Source organism: Apodemus sylvaticus, chromosome 7, assembly GCF_947179515.1.
Source record: "Apodemus sylvaticus chromosome 7, mApoSyl1.1, whole genome shotgun sequence".
Lineage (NCBI taxonomy): Eukaryota > Metazoa > Chordata > Mammalia > Rodentia > Muridae > Apodemus > Apodemus sylvaticus.
The window spans coordinates 120,768,334-120,789,402 of record NC_067478.1 but is presented as its reverse complement, the minus strand read 5'-3'; the positions used below and the strand labels follow the sequence as shown (position 1 = coordinate 120,789,402).

The 21,069-nt window shown below is 47.7% G+C and overlaps 1 protein-coding gene across 1 annotated transcript; it reads right to left on the bottom strand.

Moving 5' to 3' along the window:
- Positions 1 to 497: 497 nt before the first annotated feature.
- C7H11orf97 (chromosome 7 C11orf97 homolog) lies at positions 498 to 20,591 on the bottom strand. Its single transcript, XM_052189408.1, has 4 exons — positions 20,387 to 20,591; positions 17,127 to 17,231; positions 10,141 to 10,266; positions 498 to 628 (listed from the first exon to the last, which is right to left on the bottom strand). Exons 1-4 carry the CDS (start codon positions 20,523 to 20,525, stop codon positions 498 to 500), a joined length of 501 nt encoding a protein of 166 aa, XP_052045368.1. The 5' UTR covers positions 20,526 to 20,591.
- Positions 20,592 to 21,069: the final 478 nt, after the last annotated feature.

Here is a 21,069-nt window from a genome sequence, read left to right as displayed (position 1 = left end):
AATCATTTTTATCCACATAACTGGGGAAACTGATATGGAAAGTTTGTTGTTACAGTCAATATAAGAAGGTGTTCTGCCTGTACTTTTCCTTGGGTGAAGAGGTAATGCAAGAATTTTGGGTGTTCAGGAGAATGAAGATGGGGAAATTTGGGGTAAAATCAGAGACATTTGCCCACTGATATTCGCTAAGCGTTTGTGGTAGTAGCCATTTACAATTCTGTATAAAAGTGATGGGATGTGAGATTTACTCAGACCGGGTTGTTCTGACTGGAAAGGGAGCTGAAGCCTCACCACCTTTGAGTCCTGGTAAGGCTGTGGTCTGAGCAACCAGGCAGAGATTCTCCCTGGGCTCGGCAAGGGGAGCCTGTGCTTGCTCAGGCCTGGTGTGCACACCCACAAGGTCAGTGATGGCAGAGCAGGGAGGCAAGAGTTGTTTATCTTCCGGGTCAGTGCAGTTTGGCGGAATCAGAGGGCTGTGTCCAAAGCTGATCGATACTTTACCGCTGCTCTGAAAACAAGCCATGAGGCAGGCAGCTCTTCAAAGGGTGTGCACGGGCCTGGGCTCCCAGAGGGCTAAGAGCTCCTTGCGCATCGCATCGAGCAGTAGGTATGGCAGTGGGAGTGGACGCTGGGAACAGAGACAGCAAACCGGAAATGCCAAGAACCATTAACATCTCAAAGCCACCTCCAGTGACATACTCCTCCAGCAACCCACACCTCCTGAGCCTTCACACACAGTGCCACAGCCGGGCACCAAGTGCTCAAACACACAAGCCTACCCGAGACATTCTCGTTCAAACCAGCACACCGGGTGGACAAAAAAAGGGCTGGAGAATATAGACAGAAAAGTCTATTAGGCACACCTACCCCTTTTAGGCAGCTGTAATGTATATTGTGTAGTATGTGATGTGTTATAAAATTCTTAATATAAAGGAAAAGCCTGTTATTGTCACACAGTGCAGCCCCTGGCTTGTGTGCTAATGGATATTTACCAACAAATGAATGAGCATTTTGCACATCATGGAGTATTAGTTAAAAGATTTGATTTGTGCAGGTATTCAGATAATGCAAGATGCTTTACACTGTAAGGCGATGAATGACACTGCACACTGTGCCTCCTAAGTGTCGGGTAAAAATGATAAGGACTTGCCAAACCTCCTCAGAGGCGCTTCCTTCAACCCACGTCTACTTGAGTTAGCACAGACTCTGTGCAGTTTCAGGAACCCACACCAACCTGCCACTCACTGGAGTTTCTACATTGTCCCATGAGGTGACAGGCTCCTACCTCGGACAGCCACCTGCCTGGTGCTCTGGAGGAGGGGGTCTGGGACTTGGCTAGCCAATCCCTTTTGCTCTCAGACCTCCATTTCTCCTGCAGACCCAGAGAATACTTCAGGGGACAGAATGGAAAGATGTGCTCCTCCGGGAAGCTGGGAAATTCTCCTTGATGGACACATTCCTCTCAAGCAGCTGATGAGTGCACAACAGGAGGTCCGACTGGGCTCTGTCACACCCGTTCCTGTGATCCTCCCTCCAAAGGGCACCTGGGCCACGAAAGTATCAACAAGCCCTTGTTGGGTTAAAGTGAGCAAGACGACAGGCTGATAAATTATTGTGTGATATGGAAAATAGCCAAGTGAATGCAAGCTGTTCCTTGGCCAGGGTGAGCCGGCTGTTGCCAGGCTCATGGGCTGTCACTAAACAAACAGGACACAGTGTCACATTCAGCCCTTCCACCAGAGTCACCGCTTCAGGAAAATTCCATCTAGGCGTCTAAAGGTTGATATTAGAAGCCGAGAGTGGGACGTGCCCCTTGGACTGCATCTCCTTGATTGCCTTGAATCCTTTATTACTTGTACATTGACCAGTATTGTTTGTTGTTTGAACTTCCTTTGAAGTTGGGTGTCTTTCCACTGCTGCCCATTTGGTCTTGAACTCTAGACCTGCACCATCTTCTCACCCCAGCCTCCCAAGTAGCTGGGGCACGGGCGAGCCATCGTGCCTAGACAGTCTATTAGGCGCATGTGTCTACATGGGCTCCCCTTTCATTGCAGCCTTCTTGGCAAGGGTTGTCAGATGGTCAGGCAAGTTCATGTTCTGGAAGCAGGTCGACCAGAGTTTTCCTTTCTCTAGTTATAAGGATGAAATGTGAGGAACTATATATTCGAAGGAAGCTCTGTAGCTACACGTGTGCTCTAAGCAAGAACTGTAATTAAAACAGACAAAAAACGAAAGGCAGCTGAGGAGCCCTTCAGTTTCAAAGCACAGGGAAACCCACCAGCTAACAAGCTCTGTCCATACACCATGATTTGGATCAGAATTCGGCCGCTTGTGATTTTTTTCCCCAAGTTTATTGTGGAAAGTACGTTGAAAAAGAGGTATGCCCTTGTAACAGGTTTTTAAGTATATGAGACAATAAGGCTGTCTGTAGTTAGACATGCTTAATGGGTCCACAAAAACTAACCCATCCTGCACCTGAAAGTTCATAGCTTTGGTGGTGGTGGTGATAGTGTATGTATGGTGTCTGTGTGTGTGTGTGTGTGTGTGTGTGTAGGCACAGGTGTGGGTGTGGAAAGGCCAGAGGTAGATATCAGGTGGCTTCCTCTGTTGCTCTCCACACCTTATTTTTTGAGACTGGGTCTCTCACCAAACCCAGAACTCGTAGATTAGCTAGACTGGCTAGCTACTGAAGCCCTGGAATCCTCCTGTCTCCACTAGTGTTACAGATACTGTAGTGCTCACTTTCTTTGGGGTGCTTAGAACTTGAACCCGGATCCTATGCTTACACAGCAAACAGTTTATTATCTGAGTCACAGCACCTGTAGATTAGCTATGCTCCCTTCTCTCCACAGCCCCACCCCCAACCCCACCCCAGCCCCACCCCCAGCACCTGGTAGCCACATGCCACTCTTCTGCATTTGACTATTTAAATTCTTCATAGAACTAGAATCCTGACATACTGGTCATTCCATAAATGGGCTTGTTTCATGTACCATTATGTCTGCTAGGTTTATTCATGTTGACCTCCGATTCCTTGTGTGTGTGTGTGTGTGTGTGTGTTAGAAATCACTCTGAGACATTCTGAGAGCTAAGGAGTTGGAAGTTGCTGTGGTGACCAGTGTTTCCTTGCAACCTAATTACTTTGTCTTCATTCAAAGTCTTCTGGTTTACTACTTCCAAAGTATAAACTCATGAAGATAATCTAAGTGATTCCTCTAAGTGGATGGGAAGTTAAAATGTCAACTTAGAAACACTAGAAGTCCCTACAGAAGAGACATGGTTACACAAGGTAAAAACTTATCATAACATAGTATAAAACAGAGAATATATGCTTTCATTACATTATTGAAAATTGCAGTTAAGAGAAGCATGTATCACCCACGGAAATATGGTCATAGTGAATACCTATGTGGGGAAAAAAGTGTAAGCTATAAAATGTGTGTGTGTGCTGTGTATTTTTATGAATACAAAGTCCCAAGCCTCTTCATATAACTTCCATCTCTAAAAGCATCCCAGTCGTGAAATGAACGTGGCAAGTTCTTACACCAGGGGGGCAGAGTGCAGAGCATCTTCAAACAAGGCTGCAAGGACTTCTAATCTTTAATCATTGTGGTCTTGGGCCCTCTGGCTAAGAGGGAGAGCCCTCAGAAGGGAGATGTGTCCCAGGGTTGGGGTAACACTGCTTCAGCAGGGCCAGGGCCGACAGAGCACGACAAGTCAGAGGGACTGCTTTAGAGCACACTGGTCCCCCCCCCCACACACACACACCTTGCTCTGAGGCAGGGTCTCATGTTCCAGTCTCTGGGCTATCTGCCTCACAAGCTTTGAAGATGGCTTCCTGTCTCCACCTCCAACCTCACCACAATACTGGTGGTGTTACAAATGCTCGCCATTGGATCTGCTTTGTACAGATTCTAAGGATCAAACTCGCATCATCCTGCTTGCATGCCAAGAGCCCTCCCCACCGAGCCATCTCTCTGGCCTGGGTCTTGTTTTTAAGTGTTTATTTAAAATGGAGCACCAAAGTATTTACGTCAAATTATCATCCTCAGAATCCCCCATGTGCTGGGTGTTGGGGCAGCTTACAAGATAAATGATGCTGGTGTGAACAGCCTATGGATCCATCTGCCTGGGAAGTGAGGGAGAGACAAGTACAATGCTTAAAGCAAAAGCAGTCTGGCCCTGGAATAATACGCACAAAAAGCAAAGACTCAGGAGCTCTGAGTTTGCCAGCATTAGAAGCTGGTCAGAACAGGGCAGATTGGAGCAGGCAGCAGGCAACAGACAGCAAATCTGGAAATTCATGGAGTCAGAGTGGGGAGAGACTTGCTTATTATATTAATAAGAGTCTAGTGAGACTGGAAATCTCTGAGCGTGTTTATAAAGTCATCTCACCCAAGTAGGATGAGAGCAGCACTGCCCCTAGGTGACTGGAAGTCTATATTATGTATTATGACTGTCTTCCCTCCGCATGCACACACACACAGAAAGGGAGAGAGATGGTAGATTATGAGCTGGAGATCTGTAGGATTAGTCAGTGCTTTGCCCTGACTCTAAGCTGTGTCTTGACTGACACGCTGCCTATGGGTTTCAGCTTCTGGCTCACAGTACTGTTTTTGAAGTAACCAGTGATGGAAGGCTTCCAGAACATGACGGTAGCTGGAAACACACCTACACCCAGCCCTTGTCTCACACACACACACACACACACACACACACACACACACACACACACCTCACCTCATTCAGGGTGTACTCTAATTACATGGAAAATTTTGTATTAGGTCTGGAAAAGTTTGGATCTTGCCTCAAGACACTGGCTGTCTGACTGAGCGAATGTTTGTAAGCAGGGGCAGGACCTAGCGGTGAGCAAATCATTATTCGCCTTATTCTATTAGCAGCTGAGCTAAGTCTGAGAATGGAGGTCTGGGTGGCCTGAAGATGAACTTCTGTTTTAAGGGAGGGAGGAAACAACTTCCAAAGCTGGAAAACGAAGAGACAGAATCTTTATTTTCAAGTATACTACAGCTGACATGAGGTTAAAAAACTAGAAAAGTCCAAATACCTAGCAAGCAGACTAATCCACCAATAAATTAGATACAATCTGTTGTCGTCTTGAGAGGTCTGTCTCCCTCTGCAGCTGAGCTGGCCCGGAACTCACTGTGTAGCCTAAGCCAACCTCAAACTCTTGCAGTCCTCCTGCCTTAACCCTTCAGGCACTAAGATTCCAGACTGGAGGAACCTCATCCAGCTTTATAGGAAGGTTTTGCAATCATTCAGGATACGTACCTGAATTGGAAGTATTGTTACATTAGGTAGGATGGAAAATGTACAACCACAAGCAGTGCTTCTCAGCCTTCCTAACGCTGCAACCCTTTAATGCTGTTCCTGTGTTGTGGTGACACCCCAACCATAAAATTATTTCATTGCGACTTCATAACTATAATTTCATTACTGTTATGATTGCTTGCTTGTTTTGTTTTTTCCTGAGACACGGTTTCTCTGCGTAGCCCTGGCTGTCCTGGAACTCACTCTGTAGACCAGGCTGGCCTTGAACTCAGAAATCCATGTATGCCACCACCGCCTACTGTTATGATTGTAATGTAAATGCCTGTGCCTTCTGATGGTCTTAGGCAGCCCCCTTGAAAGATTGTTTTGACTCCACCTCCAATGGGTCAGTCTGAGAACCACTGCTATAGAGCCTGAGGTCAAACAAATAAACAAAAATATGCATGAAAGAACACAGTACCATTGTGCTGTTCTCAACTCTGGAAGATCAAATATTTTCCTTTATATTTCTTTTGAGATAAACTCATCTAACTCACACTGTCCTCAGATGTCCTTCTGTGATGGACATCCAATATTTGCCACAAACCAGAGCTTCTGGCATGCAAGAAACGGACTCTACCTACCAAGTCACACTCCAGCCCTTCTTTACATTTCATTTTTTAAATTTTTTTAAGATTTATTTTTATTTTCTGGGAGAGGAATAAAATCTAGAATCTAAATAAATAAAAGATTAAATGTTTTTAAAGATTTATGTTTATTTTATGTGTATAGATGTTGTGCTTGCATGCATGGCTAGATACTAGGTGCTTGTAGTGGCTGCAGAGGCCAGAGGAGGATGTCATACTTCCTAGAACTGGAATTACACAGTTGTGATCCACAGTATGAGTGTTGGATTCTCTGGAAGAGCAGCAAGTACTCTCAGTGCTTGCCAATATATACACAATTTGTATATGTTTCTATGAAATGGGTGAAAGGGCTTTTCTCTTCTTGTTAACCTCTTTTTAAACTAGTTGGAATTAGATAAATAGAATGATAGATGGATGAATAGATAGATAGGTAGATAGATAGATAGATAGATAGATAGATAGATAGATAAGATAGATGGGTGGGTGGGTGGGTGGATGGATGGATGGATGGATGGATGGATGGATGGACGGACAGACGGATGGACGGATGGACAGACAGACAGACAGACAGATAGTGAGTACCTGACTCCTTGCCATTTAGTAAGCAAATTCTAGAGGACCAATGAGCTCCACTGAGCTCAATAACTATCTCTGAGCCAGCTCTTTTGCGCTGGTCATCCGCAGGTACTGTGCATTCTGTTCTGTGGCACCATGTCTCTCTATACTGAACAGGAAATGAGTGAGCCAATTATACTATAGGTAAAGTTTCAATTTTATATGTTTAACTTGAAATGAAGAAGAGCTGTGATTTTTTTTGTTTGTTACATTTAATAGAATAAGCTGAACAGAAGCCTAATACATCCAACTGTGAAAACTAAAAAACAAGTGTATTTTTCTTAGCACATTTTCCCAATAGTATTTTCATAGCTTTGGACTGACTTACATATTGGTATTACAGGGTAAAACCTTTATCCCCTATACATCTTAACTGAGAAACAAGCCTGGATTTCTTCTGTCTTTGGACATTAGGTGAATGACGTTCCATTTCTGAGGAAAGATGTGCTCATCTTACCCTAAATCAAGAAAAAGAACATGTCAGCAAATGTGTTTTATGGGAAGATGATCTTTAATCCTAACCCCATTTCAATCTAACTTTATCTTCTTCACCATCACCTTCATGGTAGTTCACCTGAAGGGCAGAGCCGTACACTTCCTTATGACCCGGAAGCCAACACTTCCTTATGACCCGGAAGCCCCGATTCACCCGGAAGCCCCACTGTTGGAGTGTGGCTCTGGGCAACGTCAGCACATTGAAAAATTCAGATCAGCCTTGGACCCAGCCTGACCTGAAGCAGACTCTGAGTCATCCCAAGGAGCTCATGTGTTCCGTGGCCACGGCAGGCTCACAGTGGGCTCCATGACTGTTTTCTCTTTCGGTTTCTTGACATGGTGCAGAATAAGGAAGTGGTGAGAGCAAATGAGTTAGCTCGTGATGCAACGAGGACAGTGGATACTGTGCAGTCTCTAAATCAGGTGTGAGAGTCTACCAGATAGCCATGACTCTACACTTGGGAGAGGCACGCTATCTTGATCACACACTCGAGCACAGACAGAGAGAGACAGACAGGTGTGTGTGTGTGTGTGTGTGTGTTTGTGTGTGTGTGAGAGAGAGAGAGAGGCAGAGAGAGACAGAGAGAGACAGAGATGGAGAGACAAAGGGAAAGAGAGAGAAGGAGGGAGGGAAGGAGAGACGAGGGAGAGAGGGAGGGAAGGAGGGAGAATTTGCATGAGTTCTTAGAAACACAGAAAACTTCAAAAGTGTGGCAGGGTCCAGGACACGTATAAAATGTGTGCAATTGTAATGCAGTAATTAGGTTGCTCCCCTCATCTGTGCTGTACACTGCTCAACCCACACACGTATGCAGAGGGAGATGCGGTTAGCAGCGAGCAGCTCCTTACACACAGTCAATGACAATCAGCACAGATTCTTCCGCTCCTTCAGCTGCTGCCATTCTCATGACAAACTAATAGTAAGCTACACCGTGGTGAGCGAGACACTGTCCCTGCCTTCACAGAACTGGTGTGTGTGCGTGTACGTGCATGCGTGTGTGCGTGTGTGTGTGTGTGTGTGTGTGTGTGTCTGTCTGTCTGTGTCTGTGTGTGTGTCTGTGTGTGTCTGTGTCTGTGTGTGCGTGTGCGTGCATGCATGCGTGTGTGTCTGTGTGTGTCTCTGTGTGTGTGTCTGTGTGTGTGTGTGTCTGTGTATGTCTGTGTGTGATGGACACCAGGGGTCAGTATAAGTGCTTCCTGACTGTCCCCACCCTATTCTTCTTTGGGACAGGATCACTCACTGGACCTGGCGCTCACTGACTAGGCGAGGCTTGCTGACCAGTGAGCTCCAAGGATCCTCTGGGCTTCGCCTATCAGGGTCACAGGAAAAAAAATCAGGTTTCCTCCAAGCAGTGGTTACTGTCTGGGCTGTAGACGCTCTCCTTCTCCCCGCCCCCTCTGATTCCAAGGCTGCCTCTCACAGACCTGGCATTTTGCCTGGTTAACCACAACCGATTTAATTGGCTCCACCCTGTTGTTCAGTGACCAGAATCTCTAACAGGATGGCCAGTGGTTAAGCACAATCCTGGACGTCAGATGGGCAGATGCTGGTAAATTTCCACTACACAGCCCCTCAGGCCATACATCTTAATGCCCTTCCTGTCACCAAATTACCTCACCTGGAAGATGGAGCATATCACCTTCCATGTTTGGCCACGTGGCCTACACAACTCTGTAAAGGGCTTGCTGCCCCGCCCCGCATGTGGTAAAATCATGGCAACTGCTTTATCACTGCCAACCCGCGCTCACAGCTGAGTCCTCCTGTTCAGTTCTGTCCTTCAATCCTGTGTCTCAGTCCTCAGTAGCCTCATCATCTGTATCTCACAGGCCCATCCCCAGCCTCCTCTTCTGTAGTACTTGTGCTGTACCCACTTGTCACTTACGGACACTGCATCACCAGCCTCTGGGCTCTGGGCACGGGAACGTCTCGTGGATGTGGGCATGGGCTCTGGGGATGTGCTGCCCGGGTTCAAAGCACTTGTCCTCAACAGCTAAATGCCTTTCTGTGCTTCCATGTCCTCATCTAAGGAATGGAGTGTGTCATTCCTTGTGGCTAGTGTAACTCTTAAACAGAATAATATGTTAAGAATATGAAACAAGTGGTGTTTATAGAATTTGCTGACATAATTCATATCCTGGTTAAGCATGCACAGGCTGGGGCTGACTCAGTCATTAAGAGCATGAACTGCTCTATCAGAGGACCGAAGTCTGGGTCCCAGCGTCAGCAACATAAAACGCCTTTAACTCAAGCTCCAAAAGAGCTAATCCAGTTTCTGACTTCTTACCTCTGACCTCTGACCTCTGTGGGCACTTAGCAAATACACACATAACAAAAATGTCTTTTAAAAGGAAGGAGAGAGACAGAGACAGGGACAGGGATAGAGACAAAGACAGGGACAGGGACAGAGACAGAGACAGGGACAGGGACAGAGACAGAGACAGAGACAGAGACAGGGACAGGGACAGAGACAGGGACAGAGACAGGGAGAGAGCTTGCTTGGCTTCTGTGTGCTGCTGCTTTTGTGCACAGGGTGCCCCACCCCCAGCTGTAGAGTGATGTTCAGGACTCCTGTATGTACCAGCTGTATGTCCCTACAGTGTCTGCACATTGCTCTTCGGCCGAGACTTCTGTCTCCCTTCCCATATCACGCTAAAGATTGTGGCAGACATTGAGACAGGAAGGAACGAGGAATGCTTCTGTGTAGCTTGTGTTTCCGATGAGCACACTACACAGGTGGCCCATGTGCCTAGACTAAGGGCAGACTAGGGGATCCAGGCAAGAGACCTGCCAGACCCCTCCCTAATTCCCTCACCTCTTTTGCTACCCCTTTAGAAGACAGGCACTAACGCGATCCCTCCCCTAGAGCCTGGCTGTGTCCAAGAAACACTTGTGCGTACAAAGTAGACTCAGATGTGTAAGTCTAGGTATGAACTTCTCTGAGGTCTGTGGAGGTGAGCCCTGGATGACAGGCAGTGGGTATGTAAAATGTGACTGGACGGAGCAAGGCAGGAAAGGTTGGCCTCGGACTGAGGTGCTTAAGGGTACACCACTTGTTTGTAAGCCGTGGGAGCCCCCTGGGGTCCCCTGTGGGAGTCTGGGGTCCAGGGGTCTTACTTCTCAGTCCTCCGTGCCTCGAGTAGTACTTGGCTTGTGGGAGTGAGCTGTTTCTGCTCTGCTGTCCGGGGATCGTGCCTCCCACTGGGAGGTTCCTTCGAATGTTCCAGATTCCATCCAGGGCCACTGTGAATGTGTGAGGAGCAAGATGAGGACAGTGAGCAGTGCATTCTTCTCCTAGCACAAAGGCCTTCCAGGGGACTTCCCTGGGTGATTGTGCTTCCAATTAATTTGGTAGAATATACTTGACCAAATTCATTAAGACACGTGAGGTGTTTGCCATCTATTTAGTCTTTGATACACTTCGTGCATTCAGCGATGGAATGAAACCACTGTGTGCTCTTATATGTGTGTCTCCACAAAGACATGAAAGGTTGTTATGGTAACATATATTGCAAAACAGAAAGGATTAAGAATAAATAAGACAAGCTATATATTGTTCAGTTTTCCATAGCTGATTCTAATTTAATTCCTTCATTAATTGGGAATATTTCCACAGATTTAAAAACATTCAGAAGATTCCAGACTCTCCTAAAAGCCATGAGCCAGGTATGACTTAGTGTGCCCATGAGCACTTCATGACGAACTCAGTGTACCCTACTGTTATAGCACTGAACACCTGGAAATGGCATGTGCACTGTGATCTGCAGACGGCAGGCCTGGAACCCTGGAGAGGGTGCCCACACAGAGCACATGTCTAAGTGTTGCTAATATTTTGTACTTTGATCCCCACCATTTTCTAAAACCATCTTCTCAGTGATTTCTTTAACTTCTGTGCTGGCTAGTTTTATGTCAATGTGACACAAGCTACTCATTTTCAAACCTCAACTGAGAAAATGTCACCACAAGATTGGCCTGTGGGCAAGCCTTGGAGAGAGGCCTTTTCTTGACTGATGGGCAAGCCTGGGAGAGGGGGCATTTTCTTGACTGATGGTAGATGAGGGAGGGCCCTGCTTGCTGTGGGGAGTACCAAACCTGAGCAGGTGGCCCTGGGGTAAGTAAGAAAGTATGCCGAGCAAGCCAGGGACCAGCATCCTCCACAGCCTCTGCATCACCTCCTGCCTTGACTTCCTTTAGGGATGAAGTGTGGCCCTGGAGTTATAAGCTCTCCTCCCCCAGTGGCTTTGGTCATGGGCTTTACGGCAGGAATAGCAACATTGACTAAGACAAATTTAACCACAAAGAAAAGCACAATCCACGCCGACTCCACACTGACTGAGTTAGTGAACTCCGGTTAGCTGCCATGACTTGTTATGATTCTAAGCAGCTGTGAGCACTGCATTGCTGACTGTTCCCCTCAGAGCCGGCAGAAGTCTCACTAACGCTCTCATGGCACTAGGTACCCCCCTAAAAGATTCCACAGAAAGCAAAGGCCCGGAGGGAACACAGTCTCTGGGCTGAGAGTAGAGTGGGGCTCCAGGCCCAGCTCTCCCACCACCAACTGAAAGAGCCTGGGCAAGTCTTATTAACGCACTGGCTTTGTTTCCTCAGATCTGGAATGGGGATAATAATACCCCCTTGTAGGATTCTTTTTGAATGTGGACCAGATGCATATAGAGTGCTTTGTGTTTAACAAATGGATGCTGTTGTTTTAGCAAGGAGAGTGATTTCACTGTCTAAGGGTGAACTCAGAGTCCGTCTGCAGAGGTGCAGCCCAGAGGCCTTGCCGGGCTGAGTGTTACCCTAGCCTCCCCTCTCTCACACCCCCTGGGAGCAGGGCAGCTAAAGCTGCCTATCAGGATGAGAGTCCGCCTTTTCCTTGGTCCTTAAGGACAGACTTCACCGCTCTCTCTGTCAAGATCTTACGAAATCAAAGCTGTTCTTTGAATCTAACCTAAATCTTCCCCTCCCATTCAAGCCAATCTCCTCCTCTGTCCTCTCTAAAGAGAGAAAAGGCTCCTCTCAGCCACTGAGAACAGGTTCTCAAAGGCAGGTGACCAGAAATATTTGCCCTAGGAGATCTAGCAGGTAGAAAGAAGTTTGCAATCTAGAGCAGGGCTCTGCAGATCATATTGCATTGGATATGAAAGTGTCCTGAGGGCCAGCTCTGGTCGTGTTCTTCCTGATACAATCACAGCAGTGCCAAAGGTTACAACTGAACAGAGAAAACATTCAAAGTATATGTGCAGATGCTAAGAACTGTTTAAAAACCTCAAAGCAAAAACACAGTTGCGCATAAGTGATTACTGCTTTCAAAGACTGATAGAAAAGCTATTAATAACACCATTTTTATTCAATGTGATGCATGGGTGAAGGGGTTACTGGAGCTGAGTACTCAAGTACAACAAAAAATGTTCTGAAGCCCAGCTGTTCTGTTGGGGGGAGTGACTCCCCCATGCTCTGAGGATGTGCCTTTTAGAAGGTAACAGGAGGACAGGACGGGTCAGTGCCGGTAAAGCCTCAGAGCTGGCACACATGGCCAGGAGGAGAAAGCAGCAGGCACCAAAGATGCAGACCCTGTCCTAAAGCCTTCCAGAGATTTTTTTCTTTCCTTGTACCCTTGACTGTTTTTATTCAAGGACCCTTTTCTGTGGATTTTGATTCTAACTTAAAAAAATACAAAATCATACCCTAAAGATTCTACCCAGTGCCTCAAGTTGATCTCACAGGGAAGTTAAACTTATTTTTAAAAATATGTTTTTGTTCTGGTTGGCTTTCTGTGGCCTGAAAGGCCAGGTTTGAGGCCTATCTCCCAGGCTTCCCTGTGTAAACATGCTCTGAGATTTGACAAGGGGAAGAAAAACTTCAAGAGATTTTTAACTCCTGCACAGTAACTCCTGAGCTCTTGACCTGTCTGCTGGGAGGCCTAGCTTAGGCTTTATACATTATACCTTATACCTTATGCATTATACATTGTACCTTATACATTGTAGATACACAGACCTGATCGCACTTGGGGCTTGGTGGTGGGGGGAAGTCAAACCCAGGACCTTGTGCTTTATAGACAAATGCTCCATGCTGGGCTATAGCCCCACCCCCTTTTCTGGGTTCTTTAAGACAGGGTCTACTATAATTTCTGATTATTGCTGCTTCCGCTCAAGCATTTGGGTTACAGGTATGAGTCTGACATTTTAATGTTGACAATTGGTTCTGATAAAGTATATAGTACAGAGAAAATATATGTATTTGAGGGGTGACGTTGGTATATGGCCAGTGGGTTGGGGGCTTGATCTAAACTAAGCCATATTAGATGTAGGCTATGGCTGCCCAGAGAGGGAGAAGATTTTGGAGTAAATTGGGGAGGTGGGGTGGGTTAAGTGGGAGGAGTTATGCTTCCTAGTGCTGATCCTGAGTGATTAAGGGACATCCAGGAGAGAGTATGCCTAGAGGCACAAATATCAGAAGGAGTGTGCTAGTGAGGTCACAGTGGAGGAACTGGAAAGAACTAGTGGGGCAAGATTAGAAGATGGCAGATATCATCCTGGCAAACCTGAGTGTTGGGTAAAGGGAGGTAACGACAGTTCTTAAGGAACACAAGAAAAGAGCGTTCCAGGAAGAAAGCCAGGGCAGCTCAGTGCCACGAAACCAGGGAAGAACCATCAGGCACATTAAACATTGAACTCTCAAACCAGTGAGCAGTGGCACAAACCCCGCAGGGCTTGGCTGAGTGAGTGTCACCAGAACATCCTACGTTGAAAGTAAATGGCTTTGGCATCAGATTTTAATTTGGAATCTGATTCTACCACTTACTGCATAACCTTAGACAACCTAGAAACCTCTCAGAGCACTGGTGAGCAGGAGAGTGTGACTTATTCTAAGCGTTGGCTTGTATCAACTCCCCTGAAGTCCAGGCTAGCCTTGAATTTATGAGAGAGCCAAGGATGACCTTCAACTCCTGATCCTCCTGTCTCTACCTCCCAAGTGATGGGATTTAGTTTAAAACAATAAAAAGATTCTGTGGAATGTGTGTGTTCGAGTGTGGAGGTAACCTGACCAGTCCTGTACACTATTCTGGTTTCTGTGTAGAGAACAGACTTGGGAGACCACAGTGGAAGCAGCTGAAGACCTGCTGCTCTTGGGAGAGGAAAGGGATGTAGACGGTCAAGGGTGCAGCAGGGGAAACTTAGGGCTCCTCCACGCCACTCGTGGAGTCAGCAAGTTTAGCTGTGGGCTGGAGCGGAGCTTGAGGACCTGACGTCTGAATGCCCCGATCAAGTAAATGCAGTGTGTGCTGCTTCTTGATGTGGGGAAGACCCTTGAAGAGCAGGTAAAAAAAAAATTATCTGGGTGCAGAATTAGAGCTCTTTTTTAGGATGTATTAACTTGAGGGGGGCGGTGATCAGACAGCCATTTGGAAGGCAACTATGCTCACCGCTATACCGCCAGTGCAACCAGACATCCAGTTGGAAAGTCAAGTAGGCTTCGAGGTTTGAGGAGGGAAAACGGAAGCTAGACGCTTTGGAGTGGCTGTCATCCTAGGGCCTGTGTAACAGCTGGAGAAGGGAGCGGAATGCTGGAGATAGTGGTGCAAGCTTTAATCCCGGCATCTGGGGGGGGGGGCAACGGCACATAGATCATTATGAGTTTGAGGCCAGCCTAGCCGACATATGGGGGAGGGTGGTTTATCCATATTTTTGAGGCCAAGTAGAGGTAGAGAAGGAAAGGAGAAAGGGGTGGCAAAAAGATTGGAGCTGAGGCAGGGGAATGGACACTGATGCTCTGCAGGCCATACTGAGGCTCTGAGGATGGGGTGGAGTCTATGTTCACGCCAGGTGCCACTGAGGGATGGATATGGTGGGGGAAATCACAGGTTTTGGGCCTTCAAACAAGCATTTTGGTTTCGGGGAAGTGCACTTACAACAGGGAAGAGAGAGGAAAGAAAGACGAACAGACACAGAAGTAACTCTCTGTGCACTCACTCTTAGCATCTAAAGATAACTACTATGGCACATTGAAGGCTGTGTGTGGAGTCTGGGCTGTGTGTGGTGATGTGTGTCTTCTGGAAGGAGAAGTTCTAGCTGTCATCAGGTTTTCTGCACACCTCAGTAGAAGGTCAATGATCAGTTTAGGGCTGCCTGCACTGCAGTGGGCAAGAATTTGTCACTCTCCCTGGGTACTAGGTCCCTACGCTGGAGGAGCCCTTTAAAACAAGACTTTATATCATCTAATTTCTACTGGGAGACTTTTCTAGGTGAGATAGTGCCTTTGTGCGCCTTCTGGTGGATACCTTAAGAAATGCGACCCTAGTAGCTTCACACTAAGTGAATATTTGAAAATACTTTAAAAAACAAAAGTTTCTTTCCTATTCTTTTAGGCTGTCTCATATTAAAATGTACTCAGCAAGAATGATACCACACTCATTTCCTCCTCAGAGGATGGCAAGTATGTTATTTAGTTTCTATGTGTGGTCCTTTGAAACAATGAAGCTAAATCTAAACTGTTATAATAACTTGGACAAAAAAGTTGCTTAGCCACCAAAAACATATTATACATAGGCCTTTCTACATCTGTTCACAGCATGTAGAGTAGACGGAAAGCTTTTCTTGAGGATGCTGCACGCCATTGGTGATACAGTAAGACCCAGAAGCAAATGGCCACGGCTGATTAGAAACGTGGAGTGGGCTAAGACTCTGGATGATATGCCTGAGATTGTCAGCATCTCTGATGAGACCCATCTTCCTGGAACAGTCCTCTCAGAATTGCCAGTTCTCCAAACACTGTAGTCAGGTTCTCTCATTATTTTACATTTTGATTAGTATCGTATGTGTACGTGCTATATGTGGGGCAATGCGTGTGCTGTAGCGTGCATGTGAAGGTCACAGAACAGCTTTGTGGAGTTGGTTCTCTCTTTACGCATTTTTAGGATGTGATGGGTTAGCTCTGTCAACTCTACACAACCTGAAATCACCCAGGAAGAGTTTCAATGAGGGATTGTCAAAATCAGGTTGGCCTGTGGGCATGTTGGTGGGGAATACGCTAACTGATATGCAAAGACCCGGCAGCCACAGGTTGGGCAGCCACAGGTTGGGCAGCCACGGTCCCAGGCTTGGGCTCCTAGAGTACAGAGGGCAAGTGGAGCCTCGGGTATGCATTTTCTCTCTCTGCTCTTGACTGTGGGCGTGCGTGCCTAGCTGCTTCACATCCCTGCTGGGATGGCGGGATGGCAGGATGGCGGGATGGCGGGATGGCGGGATGGCGGGATGGCGGGATGGCGTGTGACCTGGAACTGTGAATCAAGGAAGCCTTCTCCGCTGAAGCTGCTTGTTCAGGGTGCTGTGCACCGGCAGCATGAAGGAGAGTTTGGATTCGTAGGTTCTAGGGATGGAACTCGGGAAAGGGCTTCCTTCCCATCGCCACGAGCCATCCTGCTGACCTGCTTATTTCTCCTAGAAAATTCAAGACCCCATGAGCATTCTAATAAAAAACCTGATTATAAATATTCTCCCTGTGATCAGTTGCTTAAAAAGTATCATGGGCACATGGGGCCAGTCATCCCAGACTTATGTCTGGGCATGAGCATCACATCAGCCATTTGAGAGCCATCTGTGCCCAGTTGTGCCACTCGTGTGCTGTGTTTCGCTACAACGAGGTCTTGTGATCTGACGTGGTCTTGTGACTCACATTCTGGTGTGACAGTAGTTGCCAGGGAGGGGCTCTGCACAAGGAGCGCCAGTCACCTGGGAACTTGGTAGTCTAGGCATCCAGGCACAAAGTACCATTTGGGAACCCCTGCCATTGAGCAAGTCTACATTGGCAAGCCTGAAGATGTTACTGTGTGTCCCAAGCATGTGAAAATGTCCTACTTACGATTAAACATAATGAAGTGCCCAAAAATGTGGGCAGCAAAGCACGTATTGAAGAGTTAGTTCATTTTCCTCTACATTGGAGGTATATTTGGACACAGGCCAAAAAGCATTCTAAGATTTCCCAGGAACTTACTTTTCTCTAGGTGGTTATTGTGTCACTACAAATAAAATAGCCAGCCTGTCAGCAAACACACAGTGTCATATTCACTTAGCGAATGCGCCTCCTTGAGGCGAGGTTACCTGCAGGCGGGCTCTTCACGTGACGCTCATCCCTCTTGATAGAAAGTTCTTCTTCCAAGACCTCCTTGATTCTCTTATGGGGCTCGCAGTACAGAAACGTCTTCCCTGGAAAGACGTTGACCACGGGTTTATCACCAACTCTGCCCAGCCTTCCTGCCGTCATTCCTATAGGAATAACTGTTTAAAAATTGCATGTCATTCCTTAGAATCGATAGACTGCTTGCCCTGCGGGCTCTATCTTGGGATTCTCTCTCTCATCACAGCTTCTGGTTTGGAGGACCAAACCTGAAGTCCTTTCCTGAAATTCCTGAGTGTGTGAGGTAAGCTTTGGATTGTCTTTAAGTAGGGCAACATTCTTGTTGCCTTCGTGAACTTTTGCTTATCAACAAGAAGGGGTTCAGGTCTCCCTGCGTGTCCCAGGCAGCCGTAGAACGTGCTGAGGTTACAGATATGCATAATCGTGCACAGTGATGAATTCTGGTTAAACATCTACTTACTCTGTTCCTGACATTTGGCTTGGGGATAAGAACAAAGTAAAGGCTTAAGTCAGATAGATCTGTGCCTGGATCTTTCAGTCCAGATGCAGGATGCAATGTGTGTGTGTGTGTGTGTGTGTGTGTGTGTGTGTGTGTGATGCACATGAGCCTGTGCCTAGATCTTTCAGTCCAGATGCAGGATGCAATGTGTGTGTGTGTGTGGGGGGGGGGGGTGGGTGGGTGTGATGCACATGAGCCTGTGCCTAGATCTTTCAGTCCAGATGCAGGATGCAATGTGTGTGTGTGTGTGTGTGTGTGTGTGTGTGTGTGTGATGCACATGAGCCTGTGGAGAGGAGAGAACACTCAGGTTCAGTATTCATCCGGGCTCAGTCTCCCACCCCAGGCCTCCCTCCCCTCTGATCTCACCTTCCTCTCTCTGGAGCTTCTGCCTAAGTAACTGCCACTCAGATTGTAAGTGGCAGCTTTATGGAGTATCAGTCCACAGAGAAGCATTCCTACAACTGCCTTTTTGTTTCTTGCCTCGTAACCCTCTTTCCTCTTTTGTTTCATTTATTGTCCCCTCATTTGTATATCTGTACACAATTCTTGTGTAACCAATGATTTAGCACCTGTCTTTTTAAAACCACCATCAATTCATAAAGGCGGGGGTCTTTCTGTCCCAGTGGTTGGCTGTTGAATGGAATGTGGCGGGCACAGAGATGGGAAGCAGATGTGTGCTTGGGCACCGCACTGCAGCAGGTGGATGTGTCTGTCCGCACTAGAGAACGAGGGGTTCCTGTCACAATTCAGGGAGCCAGAGAGAACGCAAGCAAACTTGCTATACATTTGAGATTTGATGTTAATCTCAGAAAGCCACGGCTGATGTCTCCTGTTATCCCAGGTTAATCCACAGGCTGCATGAGTGCCCTCGTCCTGACTGCAGGCTAGCCCAGTCAGGACGAGAGCCTCAGTCATGTCCCCGGACTCAGAAAAGGCACAGATGGGCTCTTTAAGGTTCTAGTTCTTGTTTCTGAGGTTGGGAGAGACGTGAGTGGGAACCGGCAAGGCCTGAGCCTAACTACGGGCTTTCTCTGCAGAATCACGGCCTCCATGGGAAATGACGTGGCGAGGAAGGAGGCACAGTTTACCCTGGATCACAGAGGCAAGCTGCCTGCTCAACGCACGGGTTTCTTGACAGACTGCGGTTTGGCAGCAAGAGAACTCGAAGAGGAAAATGCTGAAGGATATTTGTGAGGCCTTGGAAATAGAAAATGACAAAAAGACAGAGAAGGGAGAGTCCTCTGTTAAGAAAAGGCAAGGGTAGGCCCGGCGATGGTGGCGCATGCCTGTAATCCCAGCACCCTGGGAGGCAGAGGCAGGCGGATTTCTGAGTTCGAGGCCAGCCTGGTCTACAGAGTGAGTTCCAGGACAGCCAGGGCTACACAGAGAAACCCTATCTCGAAAAACCAAAAGAAAAAGAAAAAAAAGAAAAAGCAAGGGAAGGAAGGAGGGAGGGGGCCATGTTTCTTTTTCTCACAGTTGTCTGTAAGTTAATAAAATTATTTATGTTTTGTCATAAGAAAAGCCTGGTGTGGTGGCAGATTGATCCCTGGAGGTCACTGGCCATCCAGCCAGTCTAGCCTATCCTGCATGAAAACTCCAAGATCAGTGGTCTACACTTTCTCAGTGAAACTTGAAAGACACCTGAGGAATAGGAGCTGGAGTTGTCCTCTGGCCTTCACACACACACACACACACACAGAGAGAGAGAGAGAGAGAGAGAGAGAGAGAGAGAGAGAGAGAGAGAGAGAGAGAGAGAGAAAGAAAGAGGATAGCACTGCTGCAGATGAATATAATGACTTGTATTTAGGAGCAACGCTCTCCTCTCTGAGAGTGCCCGAGCAGAGGGAGTCCCCAGATGCTCCAGCTAGCCCCCAGAGAGGCAATCAAGGAGGCTCCGAGCAGCCCTGGAAGCTGAGTGCCTTCTTCCTTGGCCCTTGGCCCTCGCCAGCTGCTGACAGCTCAAGAACAGCACGCTGCAACCCTCTTAGAAATACAGTTACAACTGCCTCAAGGCAGTCTTCACTGATTTGAATATCTATTGTTTGCATGTTCCTTGGGCAGTGGGCATAAGATCGCAGTGTGAAATTCTAACCCAGGTAGTCATCTGTGGGCTTTGACTGCTGGAGATGATTGCTGAAGGGTTTGAAGTGTTTTGCCAGCCCTGGCCGATTTCATCTCCTTCTCTCTGTCTGCTCAGCACCAGCACGTGGTTTCCTGATCTGGGAAATGAAGGATGCCTGGGGAGGGGTGAGTGGCTCCTAGCCTGCTTCTCAGACAAGTAGGAGGAGTGAACCCAGATCCTGGAGCGTGCTGGACAAGCGCTACACCAGCCAGCCCTGCCCCGCAGCATTATATACATTCTCTGGGTTAATGGATTCACGGCCCCTTTAAAAAGCAATGCTGTTATCCCCTACTCAACTGAGGATGATATCCAGTCCTTGGGCTCAGGAATCCTTGGTGAAGGGAAAATAGTCTCCTTCTACACAGCCCTTAGCCTGAGGATATGGTGAGGACCAAAGCTGCTCCCTAGCCCTTCCATGGCTGTCCCTGTTGTAGATTTCAGCTAGTGCCCTTACTTCCAAACAACAGCTGTCCATGCCTCCCCCAGAAACCTTAAGTACTCCAGCTAGTTCCACTTTGGGGTCCTCTCCCCTCCCCCCGCCGCCCCCCCCCCCCCCGTTGTTGTCACCGCCAAGGTTTGAAGCTGGAGCTGAACTCACATTGTTGGCGAGACTCTTGGGGGCCACCAGGCTCAGCACGCGCGCGGCACCCCAGCCCTGCCGGCCTAGGCTGGTCCCCATCGCGGACCGCCTCCGAGGCTGTCCCTGCGGTCACCACCAGCGCCTCCTGCCGCCTCATGCCCCCGGGGTCTCCACGGCCTATGGCTACCAGGCCTCTCAACCCTGCCACCGGCTGCTCTGGAACGCAAGGCGTCTGAGGTTGTCATAGTGACCGCGGATGCTCCGGGCCTCCAGGGCTCTGCCAGTTCCCCCAGGCCCAGGGTGCATGTGGGCTGGCGACTGCCTACATGCTTGTAGGAGCCGCAATTCCTTAGCTACAAAGACCCAGTTTTCTCAAGAGAGATGCTTCAGTTGTGTGGCTGAGAGTCACAAAGGTTTGGGAAAGTGCCCGAGCCACACAACTGGGATGTGAGACTCAGCAAAGGCTCCAAAGCCTCAAAGATTTGGTCACCACCTCCGGGTGAGTGTTGGGATGGGCCAACAACAGGAACAGGGGCAGCCATTCCCCACTGCTCACCCGTTCTGTACAGGGCTTTACCAGTCACATCTGGACTTGGACATGATTCCCAACCAATTCATGTTGAAAATTCACAGGTTTGGGGCTGTAAGTTACTAAATGGCTGTAGTTAGTTTACAAGGATTTTTGTCCCCATAGCCTATGA